Genomic DNA, 23737 nt, shown 5'->3' on the forward strand with positions numbered 1-23737 from the left:
TGGAGATCAATGGCGGTTACCTAAGCTGTTCTTACGGTGGGCTGCTGCAAAGAAAATGCCGCATTGTTCTTTTTTTTTTTTTCTTTAAGACGACGAGGAAACGTCGAGGATCTGACTCATTGATGGATTCTTTTGTTATTTCGGGCTTGTAAGTCCTTCACCACGCACTAGCATGGCCGATATTCGCGAAAAAGAAAGAAAGAAAGAAAAAATGAATGAAAGAAATTCAGAAAGGAGCGAAGAAAGAAGAAGAGTGCTTCGAAATGTTCAGTTTCGCATTTGGTTAAAATGAAGAAGGCCCAACTGAACACATGGCAGTTTTTTGTGTTTGGAACAAAGCATATCACACTTTCGAAGCAAAGATTTGTTGTTGTTGTTTTTGTTGTTGTTTTTGTTGTTGTCAGTGTACGTAGCACTCTGTAAGAACAAACTAAATGCGAGTAATTTTACATATTTTTCAAGGTGCAGATTCACTTTCATGAATCCTTTGAACGCATGCTATTCCTTGAAATTAACTATTAAAATTGAATAAAACATTAACTATAAATGAACTATCAAATTAAATATGAAACTTTTAAAAATTGCTAAATGTTTGTTGTGCCTGAACAAAGCAAGTCAAAACACAAATTTAAGTATAATGTTATTACATCATGTCACCAACAGGGTCCTTTCCAGGAGGCTGTTTGTATATACGTTTGTTCGTAATTCGATACTGGGTCGGAGTGTGTTGTGATTACAGTACTGTACATATACAACCAGCTCTATTTTTGGATTACCGATATCAACAAGTCTTCAGTTGCTTTTAATGTGCTGGAACAACCTTCAAGTACCCGCTATCTTTAAACGTGAAGACAATCCTTACGAACTACTTTTGAGCTTGAGAACAGCTTTGTTCGTATGAACCGAAGTTCGTAATTCAAACGTTGGTAAGTAGGGGACTAACTGTATTGATGTTGTGGATTATTTCCTCTCAAAATTTCGGGTTGCAGAACTAGTGCTTATTTACATCTAAAACACAGGTCTGAGCCGATTCAATTAGACCGCCATGTTGTGTTGTCAAGTGACGTCACTGAACCTCCAGGCACGAGAGCTTTCTGTCCGTCTCGTGACCTGGATTGTCAAAACACTGGCTTCCTACATCTACAAACCGTGTAGCAAAATGTCAAACCAGAACACTGATGAGAATTTAAGTAAGCTGGACTCCAGAATTCACATATTCTGCGTCACTTTGTCACGTGGGTTGTACCGGAAGTAGAATGTCTTACAGATCCTTGCACACAAACGAAGCTAGTGCTCCGCACGCACACTATAACGGACTTTCTCGAAACCGGTCATCCGTTTCCCAGAATATCGAGAGTGGGAGAAATTTTGTTTAAGTAATGAAATAAAAGTCTATTTGTCTAAATGGAGGATCCAAACTGTTCCCCTTGGAATTCCTGAACTGTAACCAACGAAAATACATTATACAGTACCCGTATACCCGGCAGAGACATTTTCGAGCAAAACTGTCACATTTATAACGTATACTTTCTTTAAAAAATGTGATGTTGCCTTTTTTCGGATTTATGATTATTTATCTTTTTTTCAAAATTGCTGAAAGTTTGCTGTGTCTGAGCAAACACTCCGATGACAAGCTCTTCGGAGACGAGCAAACAAGCGAGCACAGTGACTCCCCCCAACCATCTGTTCCCTTCCCCTAGCCTGCGGGATGTAGAGAATGCTGCTGATGCACAGTTAAGTAGCCGTTCTTTAATTAGACAGCAGCAGTGTAGAGACGACGACGATCGAAGACGAGGAAAATAGAACCACGACAATCGTCGGCCAGCGTGCAAGCGAATTGCTTCCTTTCTCTCAATTCCAACTCCTCTATCCTCACCATTCTTTGCCTCCACCCCAACCCTTTCTTCACCCAAAATACTTTTTCACACTTTCAACTGGTCTTTCCCTCCTCTCCTCCTCCACCCGGTCCTCAGTTCCTACGCCTACCCGTCCTGTTCTTGGGCGGGATGTCCGAGTCTGCAGTCTGTGGCGCTAGAGAACACCGGCGTGTCCAAGAAAGCCTTGTTAGGTTTTGCAATTAACTGTTGCCATGGCAATAAGCGGTAACGATCCAGCATATTAACTGCGGGAGACCTTATGGCAGACTCTTCTATCGTAATCATTATCATAATCAGCTACAAAACTGAAAAGACAGACTTCGCAATCGATTGATTAATATGGAGTCTTATTCTTTTTGAGAGAAAGAGCGCTTGTGTGTATAATTGACTTAGGGCAAAGTTCATTAAATACAAAGATTGATCAGGACGCTTACTTCCGGAAGTTTTTGTCCTCAGGCTGAGGACGCGAGTCTGGGCGCAAAATGGCGACACTGAATGGGGAATGTGGGGTAGACGGCGAGCCATGAAGTGCGATTTCATGCATGAATTCTGCTTATGCTTGTTCGGGAAAAATCTGACAGAACTTTTAAAACATGCCGATTCCACTATCACACCCTCACCCCTACCCCAAATGTCAAGAAGCTATAAATAGCGTTGGAGAGAGGGGACTTCTTGTGTCTTTTGTTATTTTTATATTGCTTAACACTTTTCTTGTATGAAATTTAAAAAAATGTGAATCTGTGTGTCCTGAGCTATCTTTGTAGTTTTTTTAATCTTTGCTAAGGGTGAATTAACAAATAGTTCAAATTAGTGTAAAGGTTTGATTTCTAAAACATAGGCTTCAGTGACTCACGATGCAATGCGCCGAGGAAGGGTGGATGAGGAGGTTGAGGGGGAGGAGGAAGGGAGTGGGTTTAAAAGAGCGACAAAGAGATGGGCGACAAGATGCATTGAGAGGGGACTTACGATGTATTGTGCTTAATGCATTTTAGTAAACAAATTTGTTAGTGCTAGCGGTCCCTGACTTAATGGCAGGCACGTGCAGCTATTCACGGTAAGACATCCTCCACACGCAAGATACGGCATTTGCTGATGAGTTAATTCCCGTGAGTTATGAAAAATGAGCATTAACCTACCACCTGCCATGAATTCTCCCCCTCACCCTCTCTGTCATAGACATACACACACATTTTTTTTTTTTTTTTTTTACGAAAGATTGTGGATAATTACAATAATCTTAATACTTTTCGCATACCGAAAATAAAATTCTCTTCTCACATAAAAAAACATGCCTTGCAGTGTTTATATCTGTGCAAAGAAGAAGCAGGCAGAGTAAAGTAATTAAAAAAGGCAGACGACATTAATCTTACACCAATCACGAGATTTTAAGTCCAGAATCACTACAGAATTTTTTTTGATCGCATTATTATGCAGCGGTCAGAAAAGAGGAGTCAAATAAGTTACATCCCGTTAGAGCTTTTAAACCCTATTGATAAACAACTTGTTTATCTGTGATTGTGGGGAGGTGGGGGCACTACAGAAAGACTGTATTTATGTTTCGCTGTTACATGACTTTGCTAAGAAATGTCCTATACAGTCATAATCCTTTTTTTGTATATTTTAAATTTTATCAGCGTTTTGCAGCCTTCGGTTTAACTGTTCTTAAAAGCAACAGTACAGTGCTCAAAGGCACCTTTCTATTGGTTTATTTTTATCAACTGTTTATCCTCTATGTCAAAACATTTTTTTTTACAAATTTTTTTCATTTTATTTTTCACGCGCTCCGCTGGCATCCTTACAGACAGGAACGCTTAGATGATTTTTGTTTTTATCTCGTATCTGTGATCGTTAACTGTCATTCCACTTTAAAGATTTTTTTGGGAGGGGGGTTTGTTTGTTTGGTGGTTTTTTTTCTTTGGGGGGGGGGGGGTTGGGGGTCTTTTGTTAACAGATTGTAGTTATAACAAAAAAAAAAAGTTTGTGTATAAAAGACAACCGACCTGGAGTGCACGCGAACTGATTCCAGTGCGTAACAGAATGATGGTGTCCTTGCAACTGAATAAAAGTCTCTTGATGTCTCTAATGACACTGCTTCCGGTCACGAATGTAGCGTTGAATTTCTCAAAAACAATGGCAGTAACCATGGCCTTCAGACTGCTTTCAAACGCTCCGACGTTTAACGAGAGTAGTCAATCAGAAATAAATAGAATAAATAAATCCGTGCGTGTCTCTCTGTGCGTGTCTGTGTGTGTGTTGACATAGATACATTAAAGTTATTTAAATGAAGGGCCAACTTCATCTTGAATCTTTCCAGCAGAGGTATCTCTCTCTCAGGAAACAACTGTCAGTAGTATGAATGGTGTGGAACTCGCGTGGTTCGGACACCGATGTGTCAAAGACTTTTTTGCGTGCCAGCGGGTGAACTCGTGTGGACAAACTTCTTTTCACTCTCCAGAAAATTCTTCTAAACGCAAATACCAATTAAGCCCAAAAATGCTTGTAGCGAACTTACAAAAATTGTTTCCTACACAACAAAGGTATTAACCGCATGACTTCCTTTCACTGGATTATGCAAGGCGCGAGCTCATTGAACAGAAAGGAAAACAACTCTGGGCAATCACAACATGAGCGCTGCAGGGTATGGATTTCTGCTCGGAAGTGGACGGATGAGTAGATGCAGTGATCTGAGTCGGCCTGGACGGTGCGAAGATCAAACCCCAACAAAAGCTCTGGAGAGAGAAGTGCCTTTCCCCAGGACAAAGCATTTCCGGAGAGGAGACAACCGCGGCACAATGCCCTATTGATGGCAGCGGCATTTTCTAGGAAATACCTGACTAAAGGGGGAAAAAACTATCCAGGCCATTGAAAGTTGGACAAGAACTTTTAGAAACAGCTAAATGATTGTTTGCATGATCATTGCGTAAGGGGAGGATGAGTAGAACGAACGGAAGTTATATCACATGGATATCAGAATGAGCGCGCGCACGCACGAACGCACAACCACACCCATACACCACATATCCCAGAAAGAAGTAAATACAAACCTGAAAGGATTGAGAGAATGAAAATCAGACAAGTATTCAGGTGGAAACAAGCAAAAGCAAAAGGAACAACAGCGAGCTTGCAATGAGTTGCTTAATAGAAAAGACAGACGAGAAAAGTTGCATTGGAAAAGATGAAAGATTTGACAATAACTGTTCTTCTTCTTTCGTATCTTTTCTAAGTTTGCTTAGTTGTTATGTAATTCAATTTATAAGCATTTTACGTGTTTCTCTTATTTCCACCACAAACCATTCTTCTCCAACCTAGACACTGGTCGTGATCTGAGCAATGTGCCCTCTTGAGCCAGATAAAATGAACGCTGCTAAATGTCTGAAAATATCTTTTTTCCTTGAAAATAACTCTTCTTTTAAAACTGATTATTAATTCTATGCCAAGTCTTCATGACTGACTACAGAGTCACTGGAAATCTTTAACATTTAATTGACAGTAAACCTCTATTGGACATAATGGCTTCTGGTTCAGTAAAGGAATAAGTTGGAAACCCGACAAATCCAATGTTATTTATCTCTTTATTTATTCGCCTCTACTTTCCATCTCTCTTATTTCTTCTTATGATACTCGAAATCCTTTATAATATTTATTTAGTCGACAGCTTGATCGTGGCATCCCTCGCAAATTTTATTTTTTTCTTGCAGACAACAGCTTCGTGCTGGCAAATGCTCGCATTGTGGACTACCCCATCGTGTACTGCAACGACGGCTTCTGCAAACTGTCGGGCTACAGCCGAGCCGAGGTGATGCAGAAGAGCAGCACGTGCTCCTTCATGCACGGCGAGATGACAGATAAAGACGCCATGGCCAAGATCGACGACTCCTTCGAGTGCATGGAACAGACGCAGCTGGAAATCCTCCTGTACAAGAAAAACAGTGAGTGGCCTAGCTGTGCTAGAAATCCTGGCTGGTCCGGAGTAGAAATCCTCTTGGAAATCTTCCTGTACAGAAAGAATCATGTGATCATGGTTTTTCTCTTGCAATAAAAAAAAATAACCCTGATTAGAATTTCTGGACAAAACGGAAACCTTCACTGACCCTGACCAAACGAAGATGCTTCATTTGGGGATTCTCGCGGTGTTTCGAAGCTGCTTGCTGATTGGGTAACAGGGTTAGCGCTTGTTTCACGCTCTGGGATTGGTTGCGGTCTTTAGTGACGTTGGTAGTGAGAATTTAGTTCAGCCTATTTTATATTGTTTTTTATTGTATTTTAGTGTTTTTAGTGTATTTAAAAAATAATTATGTATAGACAATATATTTTAGTTACAAGCTGACAACACTATAGTAGGTTGCTACAAATGCTTCAGGCAAGTGTACTCAACATAGAAAAATTAAACGTATGTACACCATTCACCCAGGGTCTCGATCTTTGCACTCCATTGTGATGTAGAGAAAGCAGGAGTCGCAGGTCAACACAGCTGTGAAAATTATAAGAGCCCAGGTTCAAATCTCATCTAAAGATAAATGCATTTTTTTTTTTTTGGATGTGACCTACCTACCGCCCTCTTCCTTGGGTGGACGACTTCTGGTACTCCTTTTCCCTTCAGCACTCCTACCTAAAGTGCAAAACCACCTCAAGGTGAAAGCACTTTCCTGTTAAGAAACAAAGGAACAAAAGGTGACGTGTGCAACATTCCTGATACTGTAGGATGAAATGAATGAACACAAAAGGGCATTTAAAAACTTTTCAAAATAGACCGCTGACAGATGTCTGAACATGAAGAAAGAAAATTTTGTTTCGTTTCACCTATAATGTGAACTGAGCATTGTAAGAACCAGAAGTACTGCTGGACAAAAGAGAAAGAGAGATAGGAAGAGGCGAGCAGGAGGAGAGAGGGAAGAGGAAGAGCAGGATACCAGTAACAATTGTGTACAAATTAGATGACCTACCCTTATCAAAGGAATGACAGTACTTTCTTGGCACAATGATAAGTTGCTGAGAAAAATAGTTCGAAAATAGAGAAAAGAAGACAGACGAGCACATGGACACAGTGACGGACAGTTCGCATGTTGTTATTGTTGCTGTTACCTTGTGTCCGTATGCCTGTCCACACACCCACATCTCGGAGCACGACAACCGCTTCTGTTCGTGCGTGCCCTGCAAAGTGTAATTTGGTTGAGAGCTGATGCCGGTAATTTTACCCACAATGCCCTGTTGCAGGAACTCCCCTGTGGTTGCTGATGCACGTCGCGCCGGTGAAAAACGAGAAGGACCAGGTGGTTCTCTACCTGTGCACGTTCAAGGACATCACTGCTCTCAAACAACCCATCGACGACGATGGCGGGAAAGGTGAGAGGTCGGCGATAAGGGGGTTAGGGGAGACAACTCGTATCACATCACGTCCATTAACCTGACATAAAACTTTATCTTTATTTTTTCTTTCTTGGTCATGTTGATGTAAAAGCAATTATTGCAAACCTACGTTCAACCTAGGACAGTAAAACAGTCAAGAAATATTTATGTTTAAAAGTAAATAATAATCTGAATACTCATTACTACCGTCTCTCTTCTTTTTGTAATTTTTGTTCTCTCAGGTCTTGCAGAATACAAGGGAATTAATTTAGCAGAAATATTTCAGTAAAACATCTAACAAGACAAGAAATATTAATGTTTAAAAATAAATGATAAATAGTATTATACAAAAATAATCATCATTACTGTCTCTCTTCTTTTTGTACAGTTTCTCTCTCTGTCTCAGCCATTGCAGACTACTTGAACAGGAAATTCTATTTTATAGAATAACATAATATATAAAAAGATTTAGAATACTATAAAATATATTTTAACAGAAAAATTTAAGTGAAACTTATAATACTGACAAACGGTTTTCTGCACAAAAATAGACCCCACCCACGCGCTTGATGGTGTGTGTGTGTGTGTGTGTAAACAGTCTGTTGTTACTGATCACCAAGATCACTCCCATGGAAACGATCACTCACTGTCAGAGTGGTCTGTACTTGACACGTGCATGGGGGAGGCAGCAGACCACTGCCTGCAATTTCCTGTTCTCCATTCCCAGGCTACTAACAACCGCACAGGCTCTGGCTGCCAGACACTTTCACATTACCTGTCCAAAGTTTGTGCACCTGAGAAAGGAAGGAGGGAGCAAATAAGGAGGGCGGAAACTGTAGCCTCCCAACGGACAGTGTCTGATACTTCTAAATCTCACTCTTCTCTCCCTCTTATCCCATCCTGTCTATGTGTCTGCGTGTGTGCGTGCGTCTCATCCTCCACTACCCACCCAACTGCCTCACCACCACCACCTCACCACGAACTGTTTTCCAGTTGCTTTTTCAATGTACAATGACCCTAACTACACCAAGAAAGTGCGAAGGGAATTCTTTGCCGAGGTGGGTGTATGGGAAACAGAGGGTTTGAGAAGATTTTAAATATGTCAGTTGGTTTTTTTTTGTTTTGTTTTTTTGTTTTGTTTTTGTTTTTTTTTTTGTTTGTTTTTTTTTACACGCTTGATGTTGCAAGGGTTGCTGGGTCTTATTTACTGATTTTTTTTCTCGCAGGGCTCAGCAAGTTTGCCAGGCTTGCCAGGTCTGTCACACGTAACCGCTCCACACTGCTGCAGTTTTCCTCCACCATGCCGACCACAAATTTTGACACATCTCGACCATCGCAACTCGCCCACGTATGTATCCTCATGATGTCATCGTCCGCGAGCAGTGTGTGTTGACGTCAATAAAACTGACGTCATCTGTAGCGTACAACGTGTGTATTTAAAAAAAAATCAACTGATGACGCTTTTTTTTTTAATCTGCGTCATCAATTGTCTGGGCTGCGCGTCAGTCTCATATTAGGAACAGATGTCTGGTCACAACGACCCGTATGTAGCCAATCAACATGTTGTCAAGTTTGTAAACAAAAATACCATCGAACAACATAATTCCCTGAAAACTTCTCTACTTTTCTGTTGTTTTTTTGTTTAAAGCTGCACGGAGCTATCGGCCTTATTTTGCACTTGTCATCGCGTAGAAAAGGTGCGCCGCGATATTACCGCGATATTTTTTTAGATTCGTTCAGAGCATGCGCCACGTGCCTGGTTTAAAAGAAATCACGAGAACGAGGAAGAAGGAAATAAAAAAACTAACATGAGTTCACCTGAAGATTTTAATAGAAAAGAAAACAAATGTTTTCACATTCACGTTGACGTGAAGCATGCCAGAAACTCACTTAAAAACTCAGTCACGTGCAAGAACACGTGCAAACTGGAATTTACGACATGTATATACGTTTAGTTCCACAGGCCAAGACATTATCTTTCTTTCTATCTTTGCTGAGACTGCACGGGAGGGCTAAGTGCCATGGCCCAGAGAATCAGAAATCAAAATGCCGTTTGCTCAACCCTTCCTGGCTTCGGGAGAACCTGACAATGGCGCCATTGTGAACTGCAATGGCCTGACTGCACACTGAACTGTAATCACGACTGTTGGCCTCGAACACTACCTGTAGGTTTACCACTTCACTAACATGACTCATCTTTTTCTCTCAACCTCTCTTTTTACTATCTTTCTAGGCTGGCTTGCCAGGATATAGCCTTAGTTGCTGGCTCGGCGTAAAATACCAATCTTCCTCCCTCTGTGTGGACTGGCTGCTTTGCCTTAGTTGCTGGCTCCCTCTTTGAACACCAATTCCCCCTCTATCTATCTATCCTCCTATCAAAGTGAAATCCCCTGTAAAGCCCTCGCCACACACCAGGATTTTGCAAATATTTGTCTGCATGCGTCTGGTCGTCCTTCAAGATCGATAACTCTCTGCGTTGCACCGGGTCGAAGGCGATTAGAGGCACAAGTGAGGCTGTGGTGCTCACCAAGGCATCACGGGGCACTGATGATGTAACTAGAGGTTGTATTGTTTTTTGTGTTTTTGTTGTTGATAGTTTTACCAGTCGACAAACATTGGCACGCATGCGTCCGGGGACTTTGAAAGATTCCATATTGAGCTTTGACGGCGAGTTTGTTCAGACCTCCCTGAGAGTGAAGGCGTGGGTGCTTTAATGGACAATTGTCCTTAATCTCTTCGTTTAGTCAATAAAGTGCAGCTGCACTAGGCAAAGGAAGAAGAGCAAAATGACGACGATGATGATGATGACGACGAAGTTGCCGCTGTTGCTGCTGCTGCTGATGATGATGATGATGATGATGATGATGATGATGATTTTATTTGTTATTTGTTTGAATGTGACTGATATCTTGTAGTCACACCTTTGTTCAATATCAAAGGTAACATGACCACCTGACTATTAAATGACTACGAGGTTGCCACTGATTTCTAACAGACATCATAATTAAGGGTGCATTACCCCACAGGTATCTAGACCACAGCAAAGTCCAAGCTTCATCTTCCACAACCTTTAAGTACCCTTATAAATCCGATGACTGGGTATCTCTAGTGCCAGCTGGTTTGGTGGGCAAGATGTCCAGAGCTCAAGCCTCAGAAAAGGGTAAAGCCCCAAACCAGAGACGTTTACTGCTGAAATATTAACTATCCTCCTACCAAAATGTAAGAAAGTTACTCTAAACTTATGAACCATTGGTTGATTTTGAGTGTCTTAAAACAGAAACTGTTGAATGCTGCTTGTCCACGTGACAGAATATTTTCAATTTCCGGTTCCGGAGTTAAGCAGACTTCCGGTCTGCGTCCAGGCGATGTTCAAGTGTTCATAAACTTGCAAGAATGCGATTGGGTGGCTAGCAACATCCGACAACAAACTGCTTTCGCCAAACACAAACTCAGTCCCATTTATCAAATTCTTTCATCACGAGGTCTGGGAGCAGAAATCGAACAAAGCAGGTGGTCTAATCTAAAATCAGAAATCAAAGTTTAAAGTTAGTATTTAAAAAAAATCTTAACCAAAACAAGACATTTGATTTCTTTAATGACATTGAGTTTAAATGGGAGCAGAATTCCTGGTGTTTTTAAACTAATTTTCTCCTGAACCTGATCTCCTTCAGCTTTAAATGGTCAACGCGCTCCCATTGGATGAACCCTTCATAACTTGACGTCTGTGTTGTGAACCTTGACCTGTGCATGGTTTTGTCTGCAAAAGCATCTCGAGAACGGAATGAGTTTATTTACCCAGATTTGGAGAAAGAGTAGTTTGTACTGAGTTTTTCCTAGTCGTTAGAAAAAAAATCTTCCACTTCTATTCGTTTAAGTGTTACCAGAAGTCCTCCAGAAAAATGTTCTTCATTTCAGCGTGCATAACTCTACCTAGCCTCCATTTCCTTGTCACCAGATGATGAACATAAACGCGGATGTGCTTCCCCAGTACCGCCTGGAAGCCCCCAAAACTCCCCCGCACATCATCCTGCACTACTGCCTCTTCAAGACCGTGTGGGACTGGATCATCCTGATCCTCACCTTCTACACCGCCGTCATGGTTCCTTACAACGCCGCCTTCAAGATAAAAAATGACAATATGTCGCTCCTTGTACTCGACAGCATGGTCGACTTCGTCTTTTTCATCGACATCGTCCTCAACTTCCACACAACCTTCGTAGGTCTGAGCGGAGAGGTCATCTCCGACCCTCACATCATCCGCACGAACTACCTCAAGAGCTGGTTCGTCATCGACATGCTGTCGTGCCTTCCATATGACATCTTCAACGCTTTCCAAAATGTAGATGATGTAAGTATTGCTCATTCTCTCTCTGTCTCTATGCGTGTGTATGTTCCAAAATATTTGCCTAGCTATCTGTCAATTTTTATGAAATCCTTTAATTTTATTTTTATAATTATTTTGCTCTCCTTCGAATTTCATCTTGTTTTAGAACAATTTTTTCTTTCACGAATTTCTTACCGTCTCTTTGTAACTCTTAATGAAGATAAAATTAATTTTGTATACGTGTCGGTTCCAGGGCGTTAGTACCCTGTTTAGTACCCTTAAGGTCATCCGACTGTTGCGGCTGGGACGGGTGGTGCGCAAGCTGGACCATTACCTGGAATACGGAGCGGCCATGCTGGTCCTTCTCATCCTCATCTTCATCCTCTTCGCCCATTGGTTCGCCTGCATCTGGTACTCCATCGGCTACACGGAGCTGGCCAGCGGAGTGACGTACGGGTGGCTGCAGGACCTGTCCAATCTCACCCGGTTGCCTTTCGTCTTCAACAACACCACGTACTCGGATGACCTGAACGGCGGGCCCCCCACGGAGATGCGGTATCTGACCGCGCTGTACTTCACCCTGTCATGCATGACTGGCGTTGGCTTTGGCAACGTGTCGGCCAACACTCAGACAGAGAAACTGTTTTCTGTCTTCATGATGATCATTGGAGGTGGGCAGCCGCATGCATGTGCCAGGGTCTGTGTGTGTGTGTGTGGGTTGTGTATTATGTGTGTAGAGTTTCTTTGTGGTTGTGAGAGAGAGCAAGGGAGAAAGAGGCAAACAGTGAAATAAATGAAAGGACTGTGTAAATATTTAAATAATAATACATATAATTCGTAAAGCGCATAAGGAGCATATGAACGAGACACGGAATGCAGAAAAGAAAAGAGAAACTAAATAATTCGGGCCTGGAGAGACATACAATGACAAAGACTATTCTGACGATGAAAATCATCATCATCAATCATCATCAATCATCATTAATCATCATCATCATCATCTTATTTGTGGCCTTTTTCTCTATAAGCATTGTGGTTTTATCATAATGACAGAGGTCAGTAACGTATAACAACAGTGCTAAAAATAGAAAATATAATTATAAAGAACGGGAGAAAGAAAGAAAGATTAACAATAAACAAGAAAGAAATTAACAAAAAGGAAGAAAAAAGCAAAGAAAGCAATTGGAAAAGAAGGACAGAAAAAAAGCGAAGAAGAAAAAAAAAAAGAAAGGGGAAACAAACAAACAAAAAATACAAGAACATAAAAAAAAATAGATGGAGGGGAGGAGCAACAACGAACGAAAAAATCATTGCTATGACCTTTCTCTGGTATTTTCTACATCCTGTTCGCATGCACGCAGTCATCTTTTCCCACTTTTTCTCCGTCATCTCGCCAGCATTTTCTTCTTAACGGCTTTCTGTCCTTCTTCACCACAAGCCTATTAGCCACAAGACACCGACAGTTATCTTCCCGGGTGGCCTCCCCTAACCCAGACAATGACGTCACTCGTTGAACCTTGGAGCCTGTCGAGCCTGTCGTCGCTTGTTGTCATTTTCAGCTCTGCTGTACGCCCTCATCTTCAGCAACGTCACCACCATCTTCCAGCAGTTCTACTCCAGCTTCGCCCGCTACCACGACATGCTCAACAGCGTGCGCGAGTTCATGAAGCTGCACGACGTCCCCAAGTCTCTCAGCGAGCGAGTCATGGACTACATCGTCTCCACCTGGGCCATCACCAAGGGCATTGATGTCGCCAAGGTCTCCTTCCTTGTGTATTTTGTGTCCGTGTGTGTGTGAAGGGGGAGTAGGGAGGGTTACTTACGTTAGTGATCCTTGGTGTCGGGGTATGTGCTAGCATACCATATTTGTGTCAGGGTATGTGGCAAGGTATATGCCAGTGTCAGAGTCTGTATACAGTATTTGGGTCAGGGTATGTGTCATCAGACAGGGTGTCAGGGTATGTGTCGGTATGAACGAAACCCTTAGCCATGGAATAGCAGTAAGACTGTCATAAGGGTGAGGAACGAAACGGAAGTATGGGGGATGTTTAAAGCCAGACATGAGCAGACATCGAGGATCAGAAATAAAAATGTCTAGACTTCTTAAGTTCACATTCGCCGCATTAGATCGGTCCTTGAAATCCATCCGTTCGCCGTACGCCTCCACTAGGACACCAAGATCTTTCTCGGCGTATCTCTTGCGTCATGCGGAAGCATCATAACTCGACGTCTGGCAGGTCCCTCCAGCGAGCTCAAGATGTAACCACGAGCCGCATTCTGACACATCGGGTTTAGGGCGAGAGCTAACTCGACCTCTGTTTCAATCTCGTCGACACTCGTTGGTCCACCGGCAAACTACTGAAAGCGGACTAACTAGTATGCTCGTAGAGCCTCTGCCCACCCAACGGATAGCATCATGGTCCTCTCTATGTACTAATCTTCTGTCGTGGGCTTCTGCCCGTGATGAACAAATGTTTCTTTTTGTTAAGCAGTGCTTTTAGGCCCTTGGTCACCCAAGGTTTGTTGTTAGGATAAACATACACTGCTTTGATGGACTGGTGCAATCAACACTATTTTACTCCTCACTTTTACTTCTAACTGTGTGTTAAATGTCTGTATGGGTATGTGAGCAAAGACAAATTTCTGTCCTCCTGGGCAGACAATAAAGTCTGTTTTGATTTTGATTTGATTTGATTTGATCCAGGAACGTAAGAAATATGATAACAGATGTACTGATGAACATCAGACACAAAACTTTCAAGCAGATATCAACGGACAAATATGACAAGTGAGGGAGAGTGGTCACCCTCAGGTCAGTTAGGCGAAGGGACACCACTCTAAATCATCACCCCATAATACAGTCCCGCCTTGGGACAAATAACGCAGTTCATCCAAGTCCAATTTCATTCCATAGATCTTTCTTTCCAGTTCGGTCACATGTCACATCTTTGCCTGCCTTCAGTAAGGGTATTTATGGAGGATATGCACAGATGTTTGGTGTTCTCGAACAAGCTACATTTTCAACTGCACAATGTTTCATAGGGTCCTCCCGTGTCACCTTGCAGGTGTTGAACTATTGTCCGAAAGACATGAAAGCGGACCTGTGTGTGCACCTAAACAGAAAGGTCTTCTTGGAGCACCCTGCCTTCCGCCTGGCCAGTGACGGGTGCCTGCGGGCCCTGGCCATGCACTTCAACATGACCCACAGTGCTCCCGGGGACCTCATCTTCCACCAGGGCGAGAGTCTGGACTCCCTATGCTTCGTCGTCTCCGGATCCTTAGAAGTCATTCAAGATGAAGAAGTCGTCGCCATACTGAGTAAGTCACCTGCAGGTGAATCTTTCTTCTTCTAAATCGGACCCTGACACGCTATTTGGTTAGGCGTTAGGCCAATAAATTGAGTTATATTTTTTTTAAAAAAGATATTGAAGTCCAACCTGAACGGTTTGCCTTTTTTTGAAATTCAGTAGATATGGGTGATATAAAACTGATTGATTGTTTGATTGACTGACCGAACATGACAGGTAGGGGTGATGTCTTCGGAGACCATTTCTGGCGCGAGCCGGCCATTGGTCAGTCGACGGCCAACGTGCGTGCTCTGACCTACTGTGATCTGCATTCGATTAAGAGAGATCGATTGCTCGAAGTCCTCGACTTCTACCACGCCTTCGCCAACTCCTTTGCACGTAACCTCACCCTGACCTACAACCTGAGACACAGGGTATGTAATTATACTTCGATTGTAGTAATGATAAACAATTGTGTTTTTGGTTTTTTACGTCCTCAACAATTTTAAAATCAATTTGTTTAAAATTAGTTTTTCATTCCATACTATTATACTTCTGATATTATGTGACGGAAAGATATTTTATTGCACAATTACAAAGCATGGTTAGAGAAAAGCGAAGGAGTCAGCAAACAATTGTAAGATGATTAGTTCCAGCATGTCTTCTGAAATGCCCAGATATTAAGCATGATGAGAAAATATCTGTCTGAATTCTAAAAACACTACCTCATTACCTAGGTTTAGATGGATCCACATCCTTGAGAAAAGCTATTTTAACAACACAAAAGAGAAAAAGAGAGACTGTGGAAATGTTAGGTGGGGGTATTAACGAGGTCCCTGGATAAGTATCAATATTGACATACTGAGGAAATCACTGTCTGACAACGCCCCCTGCCCCAATTGTTTTTCCCCCTTTTTTGGGTGCAGTTGATCTTCCGCAAGGTCTCCGACGTCAAGAAGGAGAAGGAGCTGGCGGAGAAGAGGAAGAACGACCCTCCATTGGATCTGGCTAATGACCACCCAGTTCGAAAACTCATCTCAAGATTCAGAAAAATTAGCGACACCAGGGCCCAGGTGGGGCCTGACGTGGAGCGAGGGGGCAACGCCCTCCCGGGAGGAGACGCCTCCAGCCTCGGAATAGTATCTGAACAGCCCCAGAGTGCAACGCGGTTGATCAACGTGTCTGAACAGGGCAAGGTAAAGGTCGGCAGCGCGGCTCCGAAGCTGGGGTCCGGCAAGTCCAAGTGGACCAAGTTCCTTGGCGGCGGCAACGTGGGCGACAGCTCCACTGATCCGGAGGGAGCAGACGACAACCAGAACAAGATCCCCCTCAACGACCTCTCGGGTAAGATCGTCTTCGAGAACAGATCCAGCGAGGTCGGCAAGCCGACGCCATCACCACCGCTGCCACTGCCGACTCCCCAGGTATCACAGACGAAGCCCGCATCCCGATGGGGCCGCATGATGGCCAAGTCGCAAGAGACGATCAAAGAATCACCGGAGGAAGAGGTGGTCAAGAACAACCTGACGAAGACAGACTCCACGGACAGCGGTATCCTGCGCAGCAACAACCGCCTGGACCAGATTGGAGAGGACGGACCAGACGTGGCGCCCTCTAGCAGGGACCACGTGAGCTCGCTGGGCGGGGCTCTGACGGCTGCTGAGCAACACATGCTAACATCGTTGTACGACATCCGGCTGGAGATCAAAGAGGAGATGGAGAACCTGGGCCAGAAGATGACACGTATCGAGGAGCAGATCTCGGATATTCTACGCTTCTTCTCCCCATCCTGTACCCCGTCTTCCTCATCGTCCGCGTCCACGTACCCGAGTTCAAAGTTTAACTCTCCTCAGAACGCTACCACAACCAACAACAGCGCCGACCACTCTCCGCGGAAGGTGCGGCGGGTTTCCTCCCCACCTCTGCGACGCGCCAATCGCAGCAAAAGCACGCCGATGACATCAGAAAAGACGTCACGCGATAGCACGCCTCCTGGTGGTGGAGGAGGAGGAGGAGGAAGAGGAGGAAGTCAGAGTCACCGTACGAGTAGCCCAGACAGCCAGGAGTCCAAGAAGGAGGAGGTCATCACCTCGTCCCCGTCGGCAGGCAGCGCCAACAGCAGCAGCGACGACCTCAGCCGGAAGTCGTCCTCCGGCAGTAGCCAGGACAAGGATGCTGCGCATGCGCATCGGCGCGGCCGCCGTTCCCCTGACCTGCCTGTCAGTGCGCGGGTCTTCGTTCCTCCGGACTCCGCGTTTCCTCTGGTGAAAGACGAGGAGAACATTCCCTTCAAAGACAGAGACTTGGATATCTTATGAGGCTGGAACTAGTCCTGACCAACCAGACCGGTGCATTTTGTGATAATTATTTTTAAGCCCTCCACGTGCCCGCTATCAGTAATTAATCGACAAATTTGTGTGCGATAAATGGCTTGTGTGCCGGTGGGTGACTACGTCCACACCTGCAACACGTAGAGATAACTGCGGCAGTTCTAGCCACGCGTTTTTTGTTTGTTTGTTTGTTTTCGTTTTTTTTTTTTTTTTTTTTTTTAACGTCTGCTTTGATGACTGATTGGTGAGAGTCGAAGTCGACGCCACCCTGATGTCCTTAGTCTGATAAAATAATTATGACAGCTCGGAACAAATATTCTTTGCAGGGGGTTTTTTCCCTTTGTTTTGAGAAGGCAGCTTGGCTTTTGAAAAGTCACTTCCAGGAAGACACCGTGAAACTGTTTGGTTTTGTGCACGTGTCTTTTTCGTGGATCTCCTTCCCACCGGAAGACGAAATCATCGCCAACGTCACTGGTAAGGGAGAGAACTATGTGTTTGCAGAGTGGCTTGCTCCTTGCTGCTGTTACATCAACCGTCAGTGCTGTGTCCATGATATATGTATAAAAACAGGGGCTGCCAACTTGTCACATCGTTACTGACCGTTTCTGATAATCACTTTTATGTTAATAGTAATGCAGTTCACGCACGCACACACACACAGACACGTAAACTAATTAATGTAAATATATTTCCCAATATCGGGTTTGCTTTCCCGTTTTCGCATCTGCTTCCCTCCAACCTTTGTCACCTGCGCTAAAAAAAATGTCAGCCTCTAGAACAATTGTAATTTATTATTTTCTTTTCTCATCATATTTCACGAATCACTTTATTTCTCTCACAAGTAATACTTGATCCACGGAGTATTTTCCACCTACACTGAAGTCAGTGATTTAGAAGTTGATGTCACACTCAGACTCGCCGGCAACTTCCAACTCAATGTGACTGGATTACATTGTTGTTGTTGTTGCTGCTGTTGTTAATCCGATTTGTTAGCTACGTGTGCGTCTTTTGCAAGGTGATTGAAAGGGACGAGGTGATTGCAAGATTACTGTAATGTCGCACATTTCCAGACTAGGTGCCTAGTGAACTAGTGATACTACCTGCTGTATTTCTCACTATCCGACCCCAAAATGCCGGTCAGAAATGGCGGAAACAAGTGTCCAGGACACCTTCCTTTTGTTATCATTGTCCACGTCTTCCCATCAACTGCCTGCGTTCACGTTCACGTCTGTCGTTCACATCTTTCCAACTTTCTCGACAACTTCGTCTTGTAGTTATAAGGGCAAGAAAGTGATATAAAACAAAGAGCTAAACTAGTTTTGAATATGTTAACAGCAACAATGGATTCACATCATGTGACACCCATGGCTGCTTGTGTTCAAACTCTGGTGTGAGCACGCGTCGTGTTCAAACGCATCTGGTTAGAATAATTAACAAAATAAATAATTTAATAAGCTGAGGAAGACATTTTTCTACGATTTGTGTGTTGAGATTTGCCACAGTGAAAACAGTTTATATTGTGCTGAAACGGGATGAGTTCAAATCTGTTAGATTAAAGCAATAAAAGCCATTTTTATTCCCCTACCCCAGCATCCATTCCTCGCGGATTTGCCCAAATGGTCTTAGGTTCCTGTCTGCCACCGTTTAACATGAAAACAAGTTCCATGTCTTAGACTCCCAACTATGGCAGCTTAGCGGGCTAAAATGCTTATAGTGAGTGAGCATGGAGTTTCAAGTGGTAAAAAAAAAACAAAAACAAAAACAAAAACAGTAGCAACGGTAGCAACAACAACAGCAACAGCGAGTTGCAACTAGTTATCACCCCTTGTTGATCGCTGCCTTATCATTCGTCCTTCTTCCCTTCCTGCTTAACTCCCTTTCGGTGTCCGTATGTGTGTGTTTTGACATCAACAGTCTCATTATCTCACCACCATATGTCCATCACAAATGCTGGGTGGATGGCGACATAAAAAGGGTATATGAGTCATAGCTAGGAAAATCTTGGCAGAAACCAGTCTTTTACAATGTGCTTTTAGAGAAGGATTTGATGAGGTAAAGAATGGCGAGATAATGGGGGGCGAGATAAGGAGTCCAGACGTAGGTCATTACTTGGGTTCTCATTTTTGATCAAACATACTTCTGAAAAATAAAGCCTTCAGGTACACCAACGGTAAAGTTTCCCCGTTATCACCCATGTTGCATCCTTGGGTAGCAGGCACCCCGCTGTCATCTGAATGATGAACTGGAAGGTTGTGAACATATTAAAGCTACGCTCTACTTCAACGTAACATTTTGCTGAGCTTTTTCTATGCTTTTTGTACATTTATGTTTATTTATTTATTATTATTTATTATATTTATCATCTCTCTTTTGAACAGTGAATGAGGATCAACCAAATTTTTATTATCTGTTTGTTTGGTTCTGTCCATCCTTGTTTCCACACACTGCATAGTCAAAGACTGATCCACAAGGACCAGTTTCAGACAAGTAAGTGTCGTACAACGACACAGAGATAAACACGTCCCTGGGATATACTGTGGCACTCGAGAACATGATCTCGGCTCAAATAAATAAATATCATTCCTATGTCTTCTCGGTAGGGTGGGATGGGGGTTGCAGATTGTTCTTCAAGCTGTGTTTTTGCTCCATCGGTCATTTATGATCGACTACTGTTTGTGCACATCTTCGAGGTAAGCAAAAGAAAATCTGGTTGGTAAGCACCAAAGAATGGTCAGACTGCCCTATGGGGGAACCTACTCGAAGAAGTTCAAGATCAGCCTCGATGGCTGTCTTTTGCTGCTGCAGGGTCTCATTGCGTCACCCCCACCCCTCACTCGCACCCCCCGCCACCATGGACAGGCCGGCCGGCCGGTACCAGCGATGATGATGATGATGATGTAGATGAATGTTTGCGCGTGCGGAAGCATGACTAGCGTGACCTTACCGATTACCATCCTCGATTGTGGTGAAGTGAATTTCCATTAGTTCGACCCTAATTTTTTTCCCTTCACAATTTTGCTCATTTGCTGAATCACCCTGACGACTCGCGTCAGTGAGCACATTTGCATATCCGTGACACTGCAATGCCGTTGGATGAGTTGTGCGTGACTACATTTCGTGAGAGCGCATGCGAGGCCGTTCGTACCCAGGCAATGTACAGAAAGGCCAAACCTCCCGAGCGCTCAGAAATTCGCTGTATGGGACTTGGCACGTTGACTAAAATTCCAATGTTCTTATTGTTCACACCAAAACCATTAGGCATTTTTTTTACCTTCATAGTTCACACATACCTTTACAGACTTCGATGACATTTGCACGGAAAAGAGGATTCTTTAGTCTACTTCAAGAATACGTAACCGAAGAGAGGAACGGTTCTGCCACAGGTAGGATTAGCTGTCCTGGGTTCAGATCTCGACTCGGGCTCACTGTTCTTTCTCTGGATGTGGCATCTGTTTACATGGCTGTGATATAACCTTAGTTGTTGGCTGGGCGTAAAGCTTCTAAACCACACCTCACCCTCATTCCCCCTTAGGAAGTGAGTGACTGAAGAAGGGTAAAAGAGGTATTGTAGGTCAGAAAATTAATTAAAACTTATTAATCAACTGAAGTTTCCATGTTTTCCAAACTGTTGAGGACAAGGTCAAAAAATCAGATCTGAAAGTTGATATCACACTCTTTAGGAATAAAAAACTACAAATTAATCCAATGGCAGACGAACGTCTTTGTTTCGGCTCGGTTTATTAGTCTCACGAGAAAACTGGAAATCAATCAGCTACTAGAAAGAATCTGAAACATTTCGGTGCTCAGTACAAAGAGTTCTTGCATCTTTGTCATCTTGAATAAAGCAGACACATTATATGTTTTAATCTCATATTCTACTGGCTTATTTTATTCTTAATCACATGTTGTTTCAAATATTTGGGATGTTAGCAGGAGGAACATCTTTATATAATTCTTGAGCACGTTCACATATTATAACATCTACATCTTCTGACATATCTGTATCATATATGAACAACCAGGACTATTGGTCATGCCTCGAATACTGAACATGAGAAAATGGAGATTGTGTAAAGAGAACACTGACAATATTCAAGATCATGCGCTGCATAAAATTATTCTGCCAAGTAGGTTGGGGTTTTTTTTCTTCATGGTGCCATCTGTTTGCTGACACTTGTTTTTATTGTATGTCTGACTGTAGGTTCCTTTGTAATTTTTCGTGTACAGCATATTGAAATCGCATCCACACGGGCAAATGTGCTTTACAAATTGAATTATTATAAAGGTAAAAATATTAAAGACTAATGGATACTGTTTAGTGGGGGGAACCCCAGTACGACATGTTAATAAGACTACTGAAACTCTGCGTGTGTGTACGTGTGTGTGTGTGAGAGAGAGAGAGAGAGAGAAATAAATCGTTTTTACAATGTTTATCATAATATTGTATAGTAAATAAAATAAAAGAAGTGTCGAGAAACATTATTCTGGCAGTGTAGACAAATTGTTGTCAAGCACATTTTAAAAAATGCTACCTGGTTTTGTTGTTGCTTTTTTTTTTTTTTTTTTAGGAGAAGCAAGACTGGAATGTAAGAGCATAAGAATTAATGTTGGCAGACCATGACAGTGAGCGAGTACGATCTTAGCTCTGTTGTACTTCCATTCTATGTGTGCAAAGCCAGTTATTATCTCAGACAAAGAATACAACACAAATGAGACGATGAAGTAGGACACTCGGTCATGCCTCAAAAAATCTTTGAAAGCACCTTTTATATTTGCCTGATCAATCGTTTTCTTTTCCGCTGTGTGTCTGTGTTTCTATGGCCAACATCACGATGCTGACCGATGTTATACACTTTCACTAATAAAATCTAGGGTGACACCTACAGAATCATCACAGACGTGTACGAACTAGTCCGAGGAACCACTTACCTAAGGTTTCAGATCAGTGTACAAGTTTTTTTTTTTTAGAATCACGGAAAAACAATTTCTTTGGGTCGAAGCAGGAAGTAATCTCTGAAAGAAAACATGCTGATTGTAATAAGAGAGGAAAACAGAAAAGGGTTACACGTTTCTTCAATTTCCAGCTGGTCTGCCGCAAAATGAGAAATCTTTCATCCGTGTCTAGTTACTGTTTTAATTGGTTTGTTCATTCGATTAGGTTTCAGTTGAATCAAGTGCAGTAGAAAATAATATATTAATATCTATAGAGGATGTTTTAAGTTCGCACACGAAGTGACTCACGTGACTAGTTGTACTTTGCATGCATGGTTCTTTCATGTTTTTTAACATCCATTGTAAATATTATGGTTTAGGAAAGTGAGCTAGCTACTACGTGCTTAACGAAGTCTTGTGGAAAGGAAACTGGATGAGACTGTCAAACAAACGTGAAGTGGACCTGCTTGCTGGTCTGTGCATGTTCTCCTCCCATCCCCACGACTGGCATCGGCAGACCGGCATGACTGGAACCAGTCAAGGGACGAATGAACAAAATTGGATCCAGGCTTGTGTTACTCCAAGCATGAGAATGGATTTTTTATACTTGTCACTTTTATCACAGCATGTGATGCTTCGCGTGGCTGCGTTGCAGGTGAGCACCTCTCCCAACAAGTCTACAATAGATTGGTGCTTTAAGTGTGTCTGACATTGATGCCCATCGCCAAAGACCCAAATAGGAACGCATTAAATATTTCTTCACTATATTATATGACAACAAAACGCTTATCAAGAACAATATGGTCGGCAAATGACGATGCGCTGGGTAAAAACCATGTGTGTGTGATCATAAGTTATCACCCACGAAGGATGCATGTTTATTGGATAAAGAGGGGCAGGTCAAGAGGTGACGAGAAAATGACATGTGGTTAGTTCTTTGGTTGCTGCCATCATATACGAGTTGTTTTGAACTCGCGTTATCTTCTGATGCCGGCCTGTATTCGAGTCGCTGGGAAACACTTTAAGAATGGTTTACATCCCAGACACGATTGCACTCGCTCACCTTACGATTCCACTGGTTTGGGTAAGCTGATGGTGACAGAGTTAAATGGCATTTCAGTTTGATATTTCAAAATTAAACAAATATTATTACTCAAAATGGTTCTCTATTCACGTGCCTCCTTTATTCAAAAGTGCACACGGAGGATAATTTACTTCCTTTCTAGACACTTTATATTCAAACATTTCACTTTTCTGCAACCTGCACATACAAACCTCATCCTTCTCTTCAACTATGGCAAACTACATCTGGGATGAAGAGGAGATTGGGGGGGGGGGCAATAAACGGTTGTTTGCTCCATGTGACAGCAGGTGAATACATGTTTAACTCACAACGCACTCACTACTACTCCCCTGCTCTATACTAATTCATTTTGAAAGGAGGAAGAGGATTATAAACAATACGCTGAAAGAGGGAGTTGGGATGGGTGGGGGATCTTTTAAATTAGGAACACACCTTTGGAATTCAAAGGTACGACTGTCCAAAAGGAACACTAATATTTCAGGAGTGAAGCAGCCTGCCTGGCGGAAGCTGCGAAGGCAAGAACAAAGTCAATCGCAGGCTCCGGCCGGCGCTATTAT

The 23737-nt window shown here is 42.8% G+C and overlaps 1 protein-coding gene across 1 annotated transcript in view; it reads left to right on the forward strand.

Moving 5' to 3' along the window:
- LOC112570462 (potassium voltage-gated channel subfamily H member 1-like) overlaps positions 1–23721 on the forward strand; it is a 33206-nt gene extending 9485 nt beyond the window's left edge. The window contains exons 2-10 of the mRNA XM_025248884.1: positions 5576–5806; positions 7092–7220; positions 8450–8571; positions 11179–11571; positions 11801–12218; positions 13107–13306; positions 14613–14865; positions 15072–15268; positions 15761–23721. Coding sequence (XP_025104669.1) covers positions 5576–5806; positions 7092–7220; positions 8450–8571; positions 11179–11571; positions 11801–12218; positions 13107–13306; positions 14613–14865; positions 15072–15268; positions 15761–17152 — 3335 coding nt within the window. The 3' untranslated portion in view covers positions 17153–23721. The remainder of the gene's footprint in view (positions 1–5575; positions 5807–7091; positions 7221–8449; positions 8572–11178; positions 11572–11800; positions 12219–13106; positions 13307–14612; positions 14866–15071; positions 15269–15760) is intronic.
- The last annotated feature ends 16 nt before the right edge of the window (positions 23722–23737 follow it).

This window comes from Pomacea canaliculata, linkage group LG8 (genome assembly GCF_003073045.1).
Source record: "Pomacea canaliculata isolate SZHN2017 linkage group LG8, ASM307304v1, whole genome shotgun sequence".
Taxonomy (NCBI): Eukaryota; Metazoa; Mollusca; class Gastropoda; order Architaenioglossa; family Ampullariidae; genus Pomacea; species Pomacea canaliculata.